Below are 18366 nucleotides of genomic sequence, written 5' to 3' on the forward strand. Positions count from 1 at the left end.
TCAAGACACCAAAAACCATGCCTAAAATAATGCATCCTCACAAACCTGTAAACATTAAAATACTAAAACTCCCACAGACACACACACACACACAAAAAAAACAGGGGCTTAGAAAGGGGGTGGACAGCACTTCTAATTTATTATGCAATCCACTTTAGTGATACTTCACTTGATATAAACTGCACTCAGTTCACTTAGGTGGCAGAAATCTGACATATAGAGCGCCACAATCTGAGCAGTGACCGAAAACAACACGCTTATATGCACAGAGCTAGCGACCTTTTGAAACGCGATTACGGTGACCCTACTTGCAATATTAATATGATCGTAAGTAGGACAACAAGATGGCACGACAGAAAGGAAGACGAACACAGGCGCAACGGGCACAGGTGCTAAGGTGCAGGGAGCATGCAAAAAATCTGACTAATGAGAAGAGAAATCATCTTGATGACCACTGCATGGCATGCTCCAATTGTGAACCACATTCCTGGTGCACAAAAATCCTAGGCCTCAGTCAGCAAAAAACGGCTCCTGAATTGTAATAAGCATTTTTTTATCAGGAAAGCAATTGAGGAGCGACACATCAACTGTACTGTACGATGCAGAAATGAAATTTCTTTCATGCCTGGTTTGATAATTTCCTGTTTGATTATCTCCATTGGTCACTGTGACGGTGCGCCTGCACAGCTTGTGGATATATAAACCTGTGGATCTGTCTTTAATTGCACCTGTGTTCGTCTTCCTTTCTGTTGTGCTGTTTCGTTGGGCTACTTATGATGATATTAATGTCCAAACACCAACTCACCCAGCATTCAACTCTTTTAAAGCCTACTTGCAATAGTAAAGAGCAGTGAAGCTAGTGTTCTTAGAACAGACTGATATGAAGAACTAGTACCATGCCACAAATAGCCCAAGGTATTCACCAGCCTAACCTACATTAACACAACAAAAGCATTATAAAATGGGTTCCAGGGCATACTGTCATACCTAAAATCCATAGTACTGATTTACTTTCCAAACAGCATGCCAAACAGACCCTGTGACATCCCCTTAAAAGTCACTAACCCCAGACTATGGCTCCTAGATAGCAAAAATTGCCTCTATCTTTCTTAGGCACATGCTCTAATCCTTCTGTGCTCTATGGTCATCCCATGTGGACTGACAAAAGATGAGAAGATGCAAGTGTTGTCCTGACACATTGGATAACAAAAAAGTGGAAAAAATGGAACAGCAGTGCTAGAGAATCCTATTAGTCGACTACACACAAATATGACTTATTTTTAACCGCTTCAGCTATTGCAAGTATTAGATGTAGTCAAACTACTCAAATCAGCACGCAGAACAAATATGGCCTAAGACATGATGAACAGCACCTCGTATTGCATGCCCCCCTCTGAATATTCAAAACACTGGTTTAAACTCCCTGCTGTGAACAGATAAGCATGGCTAAGGTTTACTCCACATTTTGAATGCCCTTGAAGGTCATCCTTCCAATAAAGATGTTTTAGATGCGAAGCGGCTTTTGCGCTGGGCTGTGTCCGTAGTTCCATTGGCAACCGCCTGCTTTCTACCCCTGGCGTAGCCACCTGAGCGCGCGCTCGCGCCAAGGAGAAGTCTTCTTACTCTTGTTCTTTGACTGCCTTGATGATGATATGTGCAGAGCACTTTAGAGGCCCGGGCTGCCGTGTGCTGTCCAAGCTTGGCATAACGCAGGTGCTGGCGTGCGCTAGCGCACTCGGGCCTGTGTAAGGGGCTGGGTAAGACGGTGTGGCTCTCCCCCTTACACTCTCTCAGCAATCATGTGATGGCGTCGGGGAACGAGATTCTGCAGGCGCACGATGAACCAACGCGTTGTATGCTAGTCAGAAAGCGCTGGCACACGCCAGCGTGTTCGGGCCTATGTAAAGGGCTGGGTAAGACGCTGTGGCCTCTCCCCCTTACACTCTCTCAGCAATCGCGTGATGGCGTCGGGGAATCACGTGATGGCAACGAGATTCTGCAGACGCGTGATGAACCCGCGTGGCGTGCTCCAACAAGAGTTCGGGACGAGTAACAGCAACAGCAACTACAGTGAATTCATTGTGTGCTCCACTTGAAACCCATTCGAGAGGCAGTGGGAGGTCTGGCTTGCAAGCAATGATCGGGAGAGCCAAGTTGATCTAGTCGATCAGGCCCAGCGAGCCGCAAAGGCCAGTGGGGCCCTGGACTAGGGGACCCACCCACCTTCGCCCTAATTCCCTTCAGTTCAATAAAGTTTGTACTGCTACTACTTGCAAGGACGCGTTAACATCGGGCAAGATGCCCGTGATGAACGGAATTTTAAGTTTACCCATGTGCTGCTTCACATCCCCACATGGTTCCCTTTAGTGGGAGATGGTGTAATTTTTTTTCCACTAAACTACTACCTGGCCCAAAATTTGTCTGTATAAAGTTGCTAGAAGCAAGTACTCCTCTAGAGTCCTTTCAACATCAAAAAGACCTCCAAGGGCATGGTCAGATACTGACAAACAAAACTACATTTAGCTTTTGTCTGCAGAACTAAATATCTGTTCACATAAACAATTACTATGAGTAATTGATGAGAGCCCCAGCAATCTGAGGAATCTTGTCAACTGCGATTGTGAAGAGCCTCAGGCACAGGAAATGAAAAGTGCATATGTGAATGGTGAAGTGTGCTGAATGCATATGTATTTGTATATGTATTTTTTTGCAACTTGTGCCTCATTATTTCAACACCTTTTAAATTCGCAACATTTGTAAAAACTTATAGAATAAGCCCCGATTCGTAACCTCTACAGAAACTTTAGGGAAGTTGGGTGGTATGATATCATCTTTATCTTGCTCTTTGGCAAGCATTGTTACACATAAAGCAGAAAACAAAAAACACTACAAGTTCATGTGTCTTGAGGTGTGTTTCCTATTTTCCCCCCTACTAACTTTGTTGCAACAGTACCTGCCAGAACACAGCATACAGATGAAGCTATACCAACTAGGCCTATTTCAGGCTCTGCTAACATTCATGATAACGGCTATCCAGAGCTCCTTGATTGGAGATTACATAAAATATCTGGGGTTTAACGTCCCAAAACCACAACATGATTATGAGGGACGCCGTAGTGGAGGGCTCCGGGAATTTCGACCAGCTGGGGTTCTTCAACGTGCACTTAAATCCAAGTACACGGGCCTCAAACATTTTCGCCTCCAACGAAAATGCAGCCGCGGCGGCCGGGATTCAATCCCGCGACCTTCGGGTCAGCAATCGAGCACCATAACCACTAGACCACCGTGGTGGGGCTTGATTGGAGACAAGATGCATATGTAACAAATTTTTTTGTTTTTTTCTGTAATTCGCAAGTTGTATCTTTGGTGGCATAAATTGGTGATAATTCATTTACTATCTTCAGTATATGGTCATACCGGCCTTCAGAGTCCAATACTTTGTAAATTTCCGCAATTTCAGTAGAGATAATAGAAATGACAAATGAGCTTGCAAAATGACAAAACATTAAACAGTAGCATTTTCAATACTACTGTTTCAATGTACTATTGTGACAAACTGCAAATAATAGATTGGGGCCAATGGGAAGTAGGCTACAGCTCCTGTTTGCCAATGGCCACAGCGGTAGTTCGATGGCTATGGCATTGTGATTTGTGCTTTTGAGCTTGAGGTCACAGGTTCAATTTCTGTACCAGTGGGCACATTTTGATGCGGGCAAAATATGCAAATGGCCATGTACATTAGGTGCACGTTAAGAAACCCAGGTGGTCAAACTTATCCAAGTTCCCCACTAAGATGTGCCTCATTATCAGATCATGATTATGGCACATAAAATTAAATTTAATAATAATATTTTTTTTGCTTGCCAGAAAACTTTATACTTTCTTTCTTTTGCATGTTTTTTGACAAACAAAAGCACTGGCACAATGCTCCTCCCTGATGTGCCACGGCAGTTGTGTTCAGCGTTTAATGTGACAAGTCGAAGGCACAGGCAAAGATGATAACAGTTACCCTTTTACTACCGGCTGGTGATAGCAAACAATGACTGCTCAACACATCAAGGAGGAACATTGCCCCGATCCTCATTGCCTTGAGAGTGTAATCATGCAAACCGCATTTAAACTTTGCAGCAAGATATGTCGGAGCACAGACATGCTAGAAGCAGTCTTTAAAGTGGAACTGTGTAGAAACGCGACTGCCTCCAACTTTTCAATACAAACATGCCTGCTTGCTGCAGTCACTAAAAAGTTCATTATTCAATCTTAGTTTACTGGGCGGCCAACAGCTATAATTATTGTCTCACTTTGTGTCCCCCTGCATACATAACGTATCTGCAAAGGTGATTTTTACATTCTTCCTGGTGCCGAATTTTAAGAAAACCATAAAGCTTAACTTTGAACACCCGGTATAATGAATAAAACATAGGAAGTTAGCATAACGGACAACATGTGAGTGAATTATAGCTGTTAAGAAAAAATAGAGAAGAGTGGGAGCAGCTCCAATAGCTCCGAGACTTTGCAATGACATGCAGTAAGGCATACCTAATGCAGTTAGAGCTTCAGTTTGAAAGACCCTCTGCAGTGGTGGGAAGTAGATGACCAACATCTGCCCTATTACAGAAAAGGCCACCGCGAGAAGGAACATACGGTTGCTGAAGAGCCCAATGGTGAATGCAGACTTTGTCTGTGCAAGGAAACGAGACAAGTAAAAACCAAGTCAGCACTCCACATAAGTCAAAAGATGTCCTGAAACTAGCCATTACATTTTTCTTTTAAGTAACGTTTTTTAGCAATGTTTATGACATTGGTGCTGCATTGAACGATGTTTTAGTTTATAACACAAACTTACAACAAACACAACCTATAGCTCCAACCTGCGTTGAGTTACACGAGCATTTAAGTTAAATGATACTTCTTTGCACGTCATCAAATGTGCATCAGAGGAAACACTTCCCAATGTAGGAGTGAGCTTGTTGCGTTTCATCCTGTGCAATAATATGATAAGTGCTTTCCTGCACTCCCGGTGGTTGCCACACCCTAAAGCCCAGCAAAACGGCAATTCTTTTTGTGCTTTATAGGTACATTTACAAGTACATGAAAGCTACATATGCCCTAAATTACAGAAAATGCAAAATCAGACCACATCACTAGTGCATACGTGTACCTTTGTCTGTAGGTCTGTTTGGTTACGGGGTGGAATCTATTGCTGAAAGCAACCACATGACGGCAGCTGACCTATCGGCAGCACAGCAACAAAGATAAAAGGTCTGAGGCACTTTCTGCGCTCCGGTGGCTCTAGCTGGCACCGCCGCAGAACACCATCTATGGTCACAGCAGTTGACACAATTTTCAGCTTTTCTTTCATAACTTTAATTGCATTTGATGCGAAATCCATGCTTGGTTATACCATGATAAAATTTTGTGCAACACTATTGACATTTGCACTCATAATATACAAATATTTAGAATCCTGAGAGTGTGATTTCTTCCGATATCTTGAGCATGCAGACAAAAGCTAGTGAAAATTGAATCAACATATCCCACTGATAGAAGTCTGAAATGAAAGAGCCAGCATAGACTTCTGGAAATGTTATCATACGTATATACAGTAGAACCCCGCTGATACGTTTTTGAAGGGACCGTAGGAAATAAACGTAAGAGACGGGAAATGTAAGAGCCGAAAAACAGGAAAAACGGCAAAATATTTAGTGGTACAGAATTTTATTTCAATTCTTACGAGCAGCACGAAAATTGGCGCACTCAGCCGCGATCTAGTCGATGGATAGAAACGTGGAGCTTAGGACGGCCTCATCCACAGAAATGTTATCAACGTATGTGATTTTTTTAACACCAACAGCTGTAGGCATGAAAGAACTAAGCACACGCAATCACGACTGGCGCGGCGAGTCCGACCGCGAACCGCACGCACGACCATGCGAGCTCCAACCAGCTCGAACTCCTCCCGTTCTCCGACAAATAACGATGATGATGAGTCTACGCCAACGCGATGGCAGAAGTGAATGCCAATCTCGAAGGCCTTGCTTTCGCAAGCAATTACGTCATACACGCCATGTTTGCGCAGTACAAATCTCAAAGGCTATGCTTTTGTCAATAGTAAATGCCAATCTCGAAGGCCTTGCTTTCGCGAGCAGTTACGTCATAGACGCCATCTTTGCAATTTGAATCTCGAAGGCCATGCTTTTGTTTGCATCAATTGAAAGATTCTGTTGCTTGCGCCTCTCATGCGCCTAATATTACGGTCAAACGAGGCCAAGCTGCGTGAAAATGCACCATGGCCGCTCTCTTTGGTAGTCACTCGGTCGGCTCCGAGCGCACTTCGCGACGTATCATACGGGAACGGTCCGACAGTTACGACGTAACAGCGGGGTTCCCAATACATTGTATCCTATGGGAGTTATGCCGGGACCGACGGAAAACGACGTAACAGCCGGGAAAACGCAGCAGTGAGGAACGTAACAGCGGGGTTCTACTGTACCACTATGTGAGCATTTCGTGCTACACAACATTTTACAAAAGGCTGTTTGAGCCTTCCAGTTAGAAAGCTCACATTATTCTTTGAGGACAGTTACTCTCAGTAGCATTTTAGAGGGCTCCAGACCACGTTAAGCTGGAAAAATTTTATGTGGCGATAGGAGTGTATCAGTCCTACATGAACATGCAGCTACAGGAATTTTTCAATATGAAGCCAAAATAGCAATGTTACAAGTGACTGGCCAGCCACTGCAGTTGTTTGCTTGCCTTCGCTATCATCCTCCTGGGCACCTTTATCACTACGACGTGCCAACTGCATGCAGTGCAGTGAAAGCAATGGTTAACTTCAGGCAATTAGAACAGAGGGCTTGAAGGGCACTTCTATTGTCTGCCTCCACTCATGCTAAGCTACACGGAAGGAACAGTAGCCTTCAATAGGAGCTCCTTTCTTAAAATGCCCCTTGTGGGACTCAAAGAAATGCTCTCCCTTTGCCTTAAAGGGCACACGATACACCCACACACATATACACACATCTAAGTCTGCATGTACAGTACTCGCGGATTGAAATGCAACAGCACTTTTTTTTTAGTACAACTGCTATGAGGAATTTTTCATGATAACCGCATCAGGTCACTGTAATCTGGGCGCTACAGGTAATGCTGGCTGTGATATAAGTGTTCGAGGAAAAATTATGCCGATATGACACGAACTGTAGACATTCAAAACAAAAGTACTTAGCCCTAAATTTTCGAGTTTCAATCCGTGAGTACTGTACACATCCTCCCCAACACACAGACAAAGAAAAAGGTTAATTGATTACTTACCTGTGATCTGCAGCTCAAGGCATTGAACATGTCAAAGAAGACAAAACAAGTAAATGTCATAGTGGTGTCCCTTGGTGTCACGATTTGGTCACTCATCTGAAGAGGCAGAGGATTAAAAGAAACATTCACTCATTCTGTCTCAAGCGTTCAGGTGTGCATTCAATATTGAAGTCGTGTCAACTATGTTAAATCACAAGAGGTTCTTTTTCTTGTATTGATGGAACAACTAGAACACAATGCATGAGACACAGCAAGTGGCTCAGCAAAGCATACTAAGTGCTGCCACAGACAGGACTGATTGGAAAAAGTAAAATAAAAGACAATAAAGGCTGCCACTAGGTAAGGTTTTTTTCACTGCACCCAATCATTGGGCGACAAGTGGATTTCTCAAAATGAGGTAAAAAAAATATGGCAACATTTAATGTCAACAAAATGTCACTACAGAAAATTCACTTCTCCAATGCACATTCAGAAATAGTGGTTTGTAAATTGTACCAAACAGACAGACAGTGACAGCTCTGATACAGAGCAGCTGCTTTAGAGTTGATATTAGGCTAAGGCAGATGATGCATCAATAGCAATGCTCTGAATTTGAAATGAGCATTATGCTATGATAAATTGCACTTCATTATGAAGAAGACTGCAGTACCAATCCTTCATTAATATTCTGCCTTTTTTTTTTCATTTCTATTCAGTCATTGGTGAAGAAATTGGCATAGAATACAACATGCTGGTGCTGTGCACACCACACTGCACAATGTAAGACATTAATTACTTTAAGAGAAACTTCAATTCAGAGCAAATTTTCTTATTATTATAACAGGAATACAATGACAAGACAATTACTAAGGAAAAGACGAGAGCTTAGCAATACCAGCCATATGGTGGCACAATTACTAACTGGTTGATAGCTGTGATCAAAGGAGAAGTTAGGAAGGAACTAAGCACATAAAAGAGTTTCACCACTAAAGGTCGTTACAGGATACTAGCAGATATGCTCCAAATATGATGTTGGTCTACATATGTTTGCTATATCTGAGATGCAATGAAACTGCACGCTTGAAAACTTTGATGGTTGCATTGAGTTCATTTGTGATAACTCAGTGTAGTATACTTTTTCTGGAGCAGCAAGTGGTCAACTGTTTAGAAGACCATCACACAAAAATTGCATGTTGTTACTAGAGGTGTGCACGGGCTCCGGGTAGCCCGAAAGCCCAAGCCCGGCTCGGGCAGGCCGACGTATTTTCACCTCGGGCCCGGGCCGGGCTCGGGCTGCTTGGCGTTTTATCGGGCCGGGCTCGGGCCCGGCGCAAAGCCAGACTCAAGCCCGAAATATAGAGAATGAGCAGGAATTGTTTTTCAGCACGCATACAGCGCATTTTCCGCGACCGCCTTTACTGCTTTTCCTTTCCATTCGCTACTTTAAACAAAAGGGGAGCAGGTAAAGCACTGCCTCTGTTGCACTCCGAGAAACAGAGAAGTAACACCACCTGAGCTAGCGACGGCGCCACGCGACTGTTTGCGTTAGATTTAAGGCCAAATCCCATATGAGGGAAAATGCACGCCACAGCGACGAGCAACCTGACGTAGATCGCCTCGTGCAAGCTGACGCTTGCATGGGCATACCCCTTACACGTGACGGCTTTGGCGAGCGAACTCCATTGTTGCTGGCATGAGGCCGTCTACTTGTAATTTGTAATCTGTGTAATAGAGACTGTTCGTCGTGTGTCGTTTGATCATATTTGATATGCTCAATAAAATGCCGAATTTCCGGAAAACGATGTTTCGTTTTCGCAGTGAACCTTCAAAAAGCCGGGCCGAGCCGTGGCGGGCCGGGCCGGGCCCGGGATTGTGTTTTCATACGTCGGGCCGGGCCGGGCGGGTTCGCAGCCCTTTGCCGTCGGGCTCGGGCGGGCCTTCGACAAAGTCAGCGGGCCCGGGCTGGGCTCGGGCTCGGAAATACGGCCCGTGCACAGTTCTAGTTGCTACTATCTTTGTGGGAGTAAGACAAATGTGCACATTCAATATCTGAGGTCAGAACTTCTACTGAAGTTCTCATCCCAAAATATATGTGACCGCTCCGTAGGGACCCCCCATCCTGTCAGACAGGAAGTACCTACAGAGCCTATTTTTTTCACCTTTTCCTTGGCCTTACCTGTAACACCTTACTCGAGCGCCAGCAATAATGAAGCGCGGCACTTCATAGAGGACATGGACACTAGCATCGAAGCACTGCGCAACTATGAGCTGGTGCGCAAGGTGTTCCTACATTATAATACTGCCCTTCCCTCCAGCGCATGCATTGAGAGAGTGTTCAGTGTAGCACCTGACCTCTTAACAAGGAAACAAGGAAGAATCAGCGACAACAACTTTGAAAAAGAACTCCTGTTGAAAGCAACATGTAAAAGTATATCACAGAAGCCACAGTAAGCCTCCCAGCCTTCACGCAAGCCTCCAGCCTTCTCTCTACCATGCAAGCCACAGTAGTTCGTTGTCGTTTGAGTAAACTTGTGTTACGGCAATAAAATTTTGAAGGAAAGTAACGCAAAAGTAATCGATTACATTTTAAAGGAAGTAATTGTAACTGTAATCGGTTACTTATTTTCTGCAACGTGAAACAAGTCTGCAATGAACACAACAACGAGGCATTAATAAGTCTACTGTTAGATCTTCAGAGCTACTTCGGATGTGGTTGTGATGATTGAAGGGCTTAAGTGCAGCAAGAAGCATATACTCTATTTTTTTAAACTGCCATTTTTTTTAATACTATTTTGCACTACCTAGGAAGTTAGAAAAATCCCGACACTGACTGTACTATGTAGAGATTAAGTTAGAGATTAAAAATAGATAGCACACTGGAAACAAAAGAGGGCCAAAGTGATTTCAAAGCAAAGCTTTACCTCTTTTCGGAAGATAAACAAGGTTCCAAGAATGATGATGAGCGAGGACAGGACCACATTGAATATTAGATCTCTTGTGATCATAGGCTGCTTGGTGTTGCGTGGCGGTTGCTTCAACACATCATGGTCCACAGGCTCAACACCGAGACTACAGGAAAAAAATTAAGCGAAGCGTCAGACATATAGAAGAAGCACAATTAACATTTATATGAATAAGTAGACCATTTCTCGTTGCCCCAAATTAAAATTTGAGTGTATATGCACCAAAGTAACTTACAAGTTTTGACAGGCACTGTAGTGGGTGGCTTTGGTTTGTTTTTTGTGATAGCAATTATATGGACACTCTCGGCAGGCTTTTGCTATCACCGTTACCAACATGATCCATATAAAGTCCAAATCGACAGCAATCACCCCGTGCATCGTATGTTCTACCTGCGAGTAAATGCTCGCAAGCACTGGCGACGAACACGGCTGAAGCAGAGATGAAACGAAATGGCCACCTACGTCGCATGGAGGGCGCACGCGATAACACATTGAGACGTGCAAGGCCTGCCGTCAAATGCTCCTCAAGCAGAGAGAAAACACCCTGCCCGTCTTTCATCCGGCGAAGGAGCATGAAGGGACACCGGAGAAAGGGGGGGGGGGCTGCGTCGCTTGACCAGCAACTGCGAACTTTGATCATAAGGGCATGGTAGCAAGCGCTGGAATGCATCAGCAAACAGCTCAGATACCCTTCTACGTGCTGTGCTCTCAGCGCTTCACATTGAGACGACTGACTGTACAAAAACCACTTCTCTCCCTGGGGCGGCCGTACTGAACTTAACTAGATTGTTATAATTTTAATCAGGAAAAAAATTGAAAAGAAAGATAACCATTTTTAGAGCTTTAAATCCATGGATTACCAGCATCTACGACTTCATCTGTAAGTGCAAATGAGCTTCTAGTAATTTAAGTGCCATTAGTGCAGATTTCAGTTTACTGCATCTAGGAAGGAATGTTATATCAGTTAATTATCTAGTGGTATAACCATTGTGCTTATAGTACCTATGTATAATTGTTGAAATGAACTGCTTTATAGGTGGCTTGTTGCTTTTTATACCAGTGTTATGTATACAAAGTATGTGCTATCCAAATGGCGTATTGCTTCTTGGCATATTGTGGAAGATATCCACAGTATGATTTTTTATAAGTACATTCGCCAACCGATTTTTCAGATACCCTATTTTTTGGACCTGCCTGAATATCCGTACTCTGCCATGGCACCGTCACGCGCTCCATAGAGGCTTTATGTATAATGCCAACCAAAACTTCGGATGTTTGAAACCCCTCTACTTCGATTTTCCAGACTTCTTCTTTTGATCACGAATCAAAAGCTACCGCTGAAAACAAAAACAACATCGCTGCTATTTTGTTCTTCTGCAGCCTCGATCCGCCGTTCAGTCACCTACGATGTCACATTTGGTCGGTTGTGCTGTTTGCATTGCCGCTTCAACAACCGATAGTGGTTTCATCACCAGTTGTTACTGATGGCGCCAACACCACCTTCCTCGTTCGCCTCTTTGACAAGAACTTTGAAACGAAGAAATTGCAGCCAATTGACTATCAGGCAAGTGCAAAGTGGCTGGTCGCTAGCAGATGTTGCAAAGCAGTTTGAAATCTCAAAGCAGATAATATCAGACTACCTAAAAGACAGTGTGAGGATTTTAGAAGCTGCCAAGAACTCAACAGGATCCTGACAGAAGGATGTCAGCCAAGGTGCCCTTTCAAAACTTGAGGAAGATAGTATCATGCAGTTGAAAGCCATGATTGCCAAACAGGTGCCAGCATCCGGTGATGTTTTAAAGAAAAAGGCAGAAACCCTGGTGCTTCAGATGAATATATATTGATATAATAATAATTGTTGGGGTTTCACGTCCCAAAACCACTATATGATTATGAGGGATGCGTAGTGGAGGACTCCAGGAAATTTTGACTATCTGGTGTTCTTTGACGTGCAGCTAAATCTAAGCACACGGGCCTCCAGCATTTCAACTCTATCGAAATGCGGCCGCCGTGGCCGGGATTTGATCCCGTGACCTTCGGGTCAGCAGTCGGCACCATAACCACTAGACCGCAGTGGCAGGTAGACGAATATTGAGGGCTGCAAATTTAGTGATGGCTGGGTCTGAAACTTTAAGAAAAGAAATGACTTGAGCTTCAAAAAAATGTGTGGCAAGAGTGCTGCAGTCGGCGAGTCGCTTGTTGGAAGTTATCACTGTAGTCCAGCAGTTCGCACCTGAAGATACGTTTAACTGTGTCGAAACCAGGCTGTTTTATAAGTTGCTACCTGAAAAAACCCTTGCTTTTGCTGGGGACCTTTGCCACGGTGGCAAGCACAGCAAGGAACGGCTTACAGTCCTTGTACGCAGCAACATGCTTGGTACTGAAAAGCTTCCGATGCTTGTTATCGGAAAATAAAAAATTCCGAGTATTGCTATTTTGCCAGTGTCACTTGTTGGCCCACGTCACATGGGGGTAGTAACCTACGCCGTTTTGCTCTGTGGTTCTCACTATTTTACCAGCATCACTACTGCTAGAACCAGAGTTGACAGCGATGTGCCGCTCTATCAAAGGCGTCATACGTGGCCTTTATGCTCAGGCGACGCAACTCTCCCGCATGCGACGGCGACTGGAAGCTCCGCTACTGCGCTTTTTAGGGTATGGAAACACGCCCTTCTTCACCCCCTCCTTGCGTGAAATTGGAAAACCTATGCCTCTGCGGGCAGCCATCCTCTATGCCTTTTGGAATGGGGGGCCTCTCTGGCTGTCAAAAAAAAAACACAGTCTTGCTCAGCATAATAATGCATGCTTAATGAAGGCATGTCACTTGGACGTCTTCAGCTTTCACAGTTTTGTGTGGTTGGTGCAGCCTGAAATTTTTTTACTAATACTAATAATGACAACAAAGGCGTAGATTTAGAAGTAGTTTATCTTACCAATCGCAGGGTACTTGCTAATGGCGGAATTGGAAAAGAAACAGATCAGAATAGTTCTGCATATGGTGACCCCAGTTCAAAGCCACAATTTTTTCACTAGGAAGCTAAACAGGTATCTTTGCAAATATTGATTTGGTAGGAACAATGGAGCAAAAAAGCTTTAGTTCCAACAATCTAATTGCCAGTTAAAACCACATATTCAGCTGACACTACATTGTTGCTTCCATTAAAATGGGCATCGCATAACATAGGCAGAGAAAGGATTTACAAGGTGCATACAGTGTAATAGTGTATGCAATGTAGGTGAGAAGAGAAACGTTTACTTTTCACACTGCTATAAGTTAAGATGTCTGAGGTATGCAAGATGCAGCCAAATAAGCCTCTCATAACTTCGAATACAACAGTTCTTCAGTGCGCTTGTCATGACAAATGCACCAACAGACACGTTATGCTAATATGGTGACTATGAAAATTTATTATAGCTATATTCGGACACAACTTTAGAAGCCCGCGGCATTTCCTTCTCAAAGGCACACAAGTCCGTACCAATGGGCACGCACTACAGACAGACGTCATGAGCTAGATGGCCGGTGACCTCGCCTTCAGGGAACATTGCCGAGTGCATGAAGAGGACTATTTTTTAGTCACGGAGGCAAATGGCTGCCATCCTTCAATCGTACTTCACACGAACAGCAGAAGGAACACTTCTCTGTTCGTGTACATATCCAGGTATTTTATATAACATTAGGTAAGCTGAATGCAAAAACACAATGCCGCGAATCTGCTAACTAATATATAAACTGATACAACCGCAGAAAAGTGGTTAATTTTATAACAACAAACATATACATAAAAAAAGCAGGCATAACAGTACAACCTTTGTGCTGGTGGTCCATCCATGATGATGTTTATCCAAAGAATTTGCATTGCATTCAGAGGATTGGGAATCTTCATTAGTGTGGACAATGCAATTAGAGAAAGAGCTGCAATGCTCCTGGTGGAACAAAATTAGAACATCTTAGGGGAGCACAAAAATTGCCACTATATAGTACTTCACAGCAGAAATGACAAACAATACTGACAAATTATGCAAACCAAGCAAGTTTAGACATACGTGCTCAGCTGGAATGTAACAAAATTCCTGATGTTGTAAAATATTCCTTTTCCTTCTTCAATTGCTGCCCTGAAAAAATAAAGAAGAAGGAAGCAGATGTGTAGATAATGCTTGCCACAAATAAGATTCTCTTGAAGAGTACGAGGACTGCATTAATTCAAGTGAAAGTTCACCTGTGTTAAAACACACCATCTATAGTTGTATAGCAGAAAATGTGTGAGTATCCACATATGACAATAGGTTGGTCAAATATTTCTCAACAGGAAGCTACTAGATTTTGCATAAGGGTAGGAGTCCCGTGTATCTTGATCACTTAAACAATGCTGTTTACAAGGGAATGGCTACAGAGTGTGTTGGTCATGTGACTCTGAATATAGCGGAATTCTATAATAAACCATCACAAGTCTTGTATCTGTGCTTTTGGCCCACTTCTCCCCAAAGAGGGTTTATCACCAAAATACTGGGTGTTTTAGCACTGCCCATCTTCAAATGTTCAAAATAGATCTTAGACAAACGAAAAATATTTAGTGGCTTACATTATAGCAGTGGCTAACACAATAAAACAACCACAGTAACTAATTGTCAAATTAGTGAACTAGCACATGCATCGAAATCCTGCAACACAAGACAGCCAGTACTCAAGCCATGCTGACTTGGCACAAATCGAATGACAAACTCCAGTTTCCTTATTCTAGTCACCAAATTTACACCAAAATACATTAGTGATTCACAATAATTCTCTCAAGAATCTCATCTCAACACTTTGAAAGGACCCCTGTCTTACATGCATGACAGTGACAGCAGTGAATCGTTTGAAAAACAAGCCTTGTCAGAATAAAGTGCTGAAACAACCCATGAATTAAAAAAAAAGCCCTACAATAAATGTGGTGCCATATAGTAAATGCTGCCTGAATACACATTAAAAGGTTTTTTTCCTTCTTTTATTACCAAAGTGCAGACAAGATTCTGGCTCTCTTGCCATGTGATAGCGCAGAGCGCCGATGTCACGAAGGACTTCAAAAATATGAGTCGGAATACAGCAGCTGTGGTGGCAGAGAGCATGACTTGTCCAGCTGAGTGTGCATGATTAGAGCTATATGCTACTAAACAAAAACCTCCACTACTTCACTGAAATGCGGTATCTGCAGCCAAATGAAGCCGATTGTGCCTACCTAGTTGTGTGCAGCATGCCACCTACAAGGCACACGCATCACTCTGCTGGGACACTTGCTGTATTGTATGCGCGAGTTTGTTTTGGGAATGTGTGTGCAGTGAGGTTTCTTCGTGCCAGGTTGGCCCCCGACTGTGCACAGGTACGACGAATATTTTGTTGGGCCAACACAGCAACAGCAAGCTGCTTTCCTTTTTTGCAAATGACATAGACTTCAAGCCTCCATGGCTCATGCACAAGGAGGCAGTGAATAGCAGCATGGTGCATTTAGATGGTCATGGTTTAAAAGTGTACAATAGGCTAACAATGGTGCTATGCTATGTGTGCTAGCAAGCATATAGTTGAAGATTCTTATCGTAATAGGGTTGTTGGCAATAAGTCCCATGGGCCCGTTCGTAGGTAGCTACCATCACACCTCTGTGCATTTTGCCATACTCATGTTGAAGTCGGAGTGTTTGTTTGACAGGTCTGTGCACTTGTGCCATGAAAAGACCTTTCATGGCACTTTGTGGTGACATTGACATCACGAGTTGAGGCGTGCTGTTAACCATTATGACACAAAAAGTAATCACAGTAAGCACGAACCAGTGGATATAGCATACGATGAGTCACTATGACTTAAAGAAGTTTGTGAATATATATTAAGCTCCATGGAGACTCAGTCATGGATTTGTTGCAACTATGTTTTAAGCGTTAGTATGTTTAAAACAGGTACGTAATAACAAGGTATTATGAAGAGGAGACAACAGGTGTGCACATGCATAATTAAGGAACACACACTATGCACCTTGACAGAAGCCCCTTTCGAGTCCTGTTACTGTTCACCCCATAACGCCTACTCATTGTGACGAAGCTTACTTTTGGGATCCGCTATGGCCACAAACGGATCAGCGCACGAGAGCACTGGTTCGACACCGCAAGATAATCAACACTGCAGCTGTGGGGTCTTGAATTAACCCCTATTAACTTGCAATCTGAGCAGAGTCTGAAAAATGGAACTGAAAAGTTTCAGCATCCGAAATTTCACTTCTCTGTGAACATTGGCTCCAAGAGGCATGTGGTGAATGCCTAAATTATCAAGCATGCCTAAAAAATCTGTTGTTGAATATATATTTTAAATGCGAAGCAGCTTTTGCTCGGGGTTGTGTCCGGCGGTGGCATCCGCTTTCTACCATCTAGCATAGCCATCTGAGCGCGCGCTCGCGCCAAGAAGAAGTCGTCTTCCTCTTGTTCTTCGACCGCCTTGATGATGATACGAGCAGAGCACTTTAGGGGCCCAGGCTGCCGTATGCTATCCCAGCTTGGCGTAACGCAGACAAAACCACGTGTGCTGGCACGCGCTAGCGCGTTCGGGCCTGTGTAAGGGCCTGGGTAAGACGCTGTGGTCTCTCCCCCTTACACTCTCTCAGCAATCACGTGTCGGGGAACGAGATTCTGCAGACGCGCGATGAACCCGCGTGGCGTGCTCCAACAAGAGTTCGGGACGAGTAACAGCAACAGCAACTACAGTGAATTCATGGTGGCATACCTGCCAAGTTTGGAGAAACGGAATCCGGGAGATCTACTCAACGGAAGGGGGGGGGGGTATAAAATATTTCGACCGCGGGAGGAGAGGGTATAAAGTATGCCGACCGTGGGGGAGGGGAGGGGGGGGTGTACTGCGATAGCAATTATATGTACATTAGGCAGTTTTAGAACAGCGTACGCAAAGCTTTGCGCTGGCTTTTAGCGCAACTGCGCCTGCGCGTGCGTCGTACGCTAAGCGCTTGCGGGCTCCCGGTAAGTGACGGAAATAGCGGGCCGCAAACGCTAACGCTAACTTAGTGTACGCAATTCTAAAACTGCCTACTGTCAGCGGGAGTTTGCGGTCGCCGCTGATCTGTACAGAGTCCAAACCGATAACATCGCTTACGCATCGTCTGTTTCACGTGCGAGTAAATGCGCGCTAGCGCTAGGGACGAACGCGGTTGAAGCAGAGATGAAATGACCCGGCCGTCACCGTCGCGCGAAGGGTAAGGGGACGGTCGCGAGCGCTGGCGAACGCGCTATCTCGACAGACATCGGCTACCCTTTTAAGTGCTGGACTGCGGCGCAAAGTGCACACCTACTTCATTCGCAATGAAACTGAGTTGAACCTTTCTACCATCATTAAAAAGAAGAAGAAGAATCCTTTCTACTACGTGGCCAGACAACTTTGCTCATGTGGCCAGACAAAGCACTGGACGCGCGGGGCATGGATTTCCGGGAGATTTCTCTATGACCCGTACAAGCGGGAGAAACGTTCAAAATCCGGGAGTCTCCTGGGTAATCCGGGAGACATGGCAGGTATGTGGTGGGCTCCACTTGCAAGGACGCGTTAATATCGGGCAAGGGGCCCATGATGAACGGAACTTTAAGTCGACCCATGCGCTGCTTCGCATCCCCACATGGTTCCCTTTAGTGGGAGATGGTGTAATTTTTTTCTTATTCTTATGTCATACAAGGCAACAATTGACACCGACTATGCAGTATGAATTTGGGAACATGAAGGTCTGATTGCGAGTGGGCACCAATAAATGCTGTTGCACCCAAAGAGTATGTTCAGTTGAGGAAAGTGTCTAATTTCTTATCACTTCAATACCACTAGGAAGAACACTTACTTGATTTACAAAAACAAAAATCCCACTGAAGAATTTAAGTGTGCAACTAAAAAGGCCACCATGAGCAGATATTTAAATAAAGAAAAATATAGATCCCCTAAGGTTGATATTTTCCCAACTCCAGGGAAAATATCCTGCAATGGCCAACTCCTGGTAAGACCCCTTATTAGGAGCTGGGCCTTGCAAAGATGAATTAGGTACTGAAAAATGTACCTTAAAATATTATGTCATGTACACCATTACAACAGCTTAA

At 44.1% G+C, this 18366-nt stretch overlaps 1 protein-coding gene across 1 annotated transcript in view; it reads right to left on the reverse strand.

Moving 5' to 3' along the window:
• LOC119406926 (calcium-transporting ATPase type 2C member 1-like) overlaps positions 1-18366 on the reverse strand; it is a 119337-nt gene that overhangs the window by 15717 nt on the left and 85254 nt on the right. The window contains 5 exon segments of the mRNA XM_037673721.2: positions 4540-4681; positions 7315-7410; positions 10215-10362; positions 14067-14183; positions 14304-14372. Coding sequence (XP_037529649.2) covers positions 4540-4681; positions 7315-7410; positions 10215-10362; positions 14067-14183; positions 14304-14372 — 572 coding nt within the window.

Source organism: Rhipicephalus sanguineus, chromosome 1 (assembly GCF_013339695.2).
Source record: "Rhipicephalus sanguineus isolate Rsan-2018 chromosome 1, BIME_Rsan_1.4, whole genome shotgun sequence".
NCBI classification, from domain to species: Eukaryota; Metazoa; Arthropoda; class Arachnida; order Ixodida; family Ixodidae; genus Rhipicephalus; species Rhipicephalus sanguineus.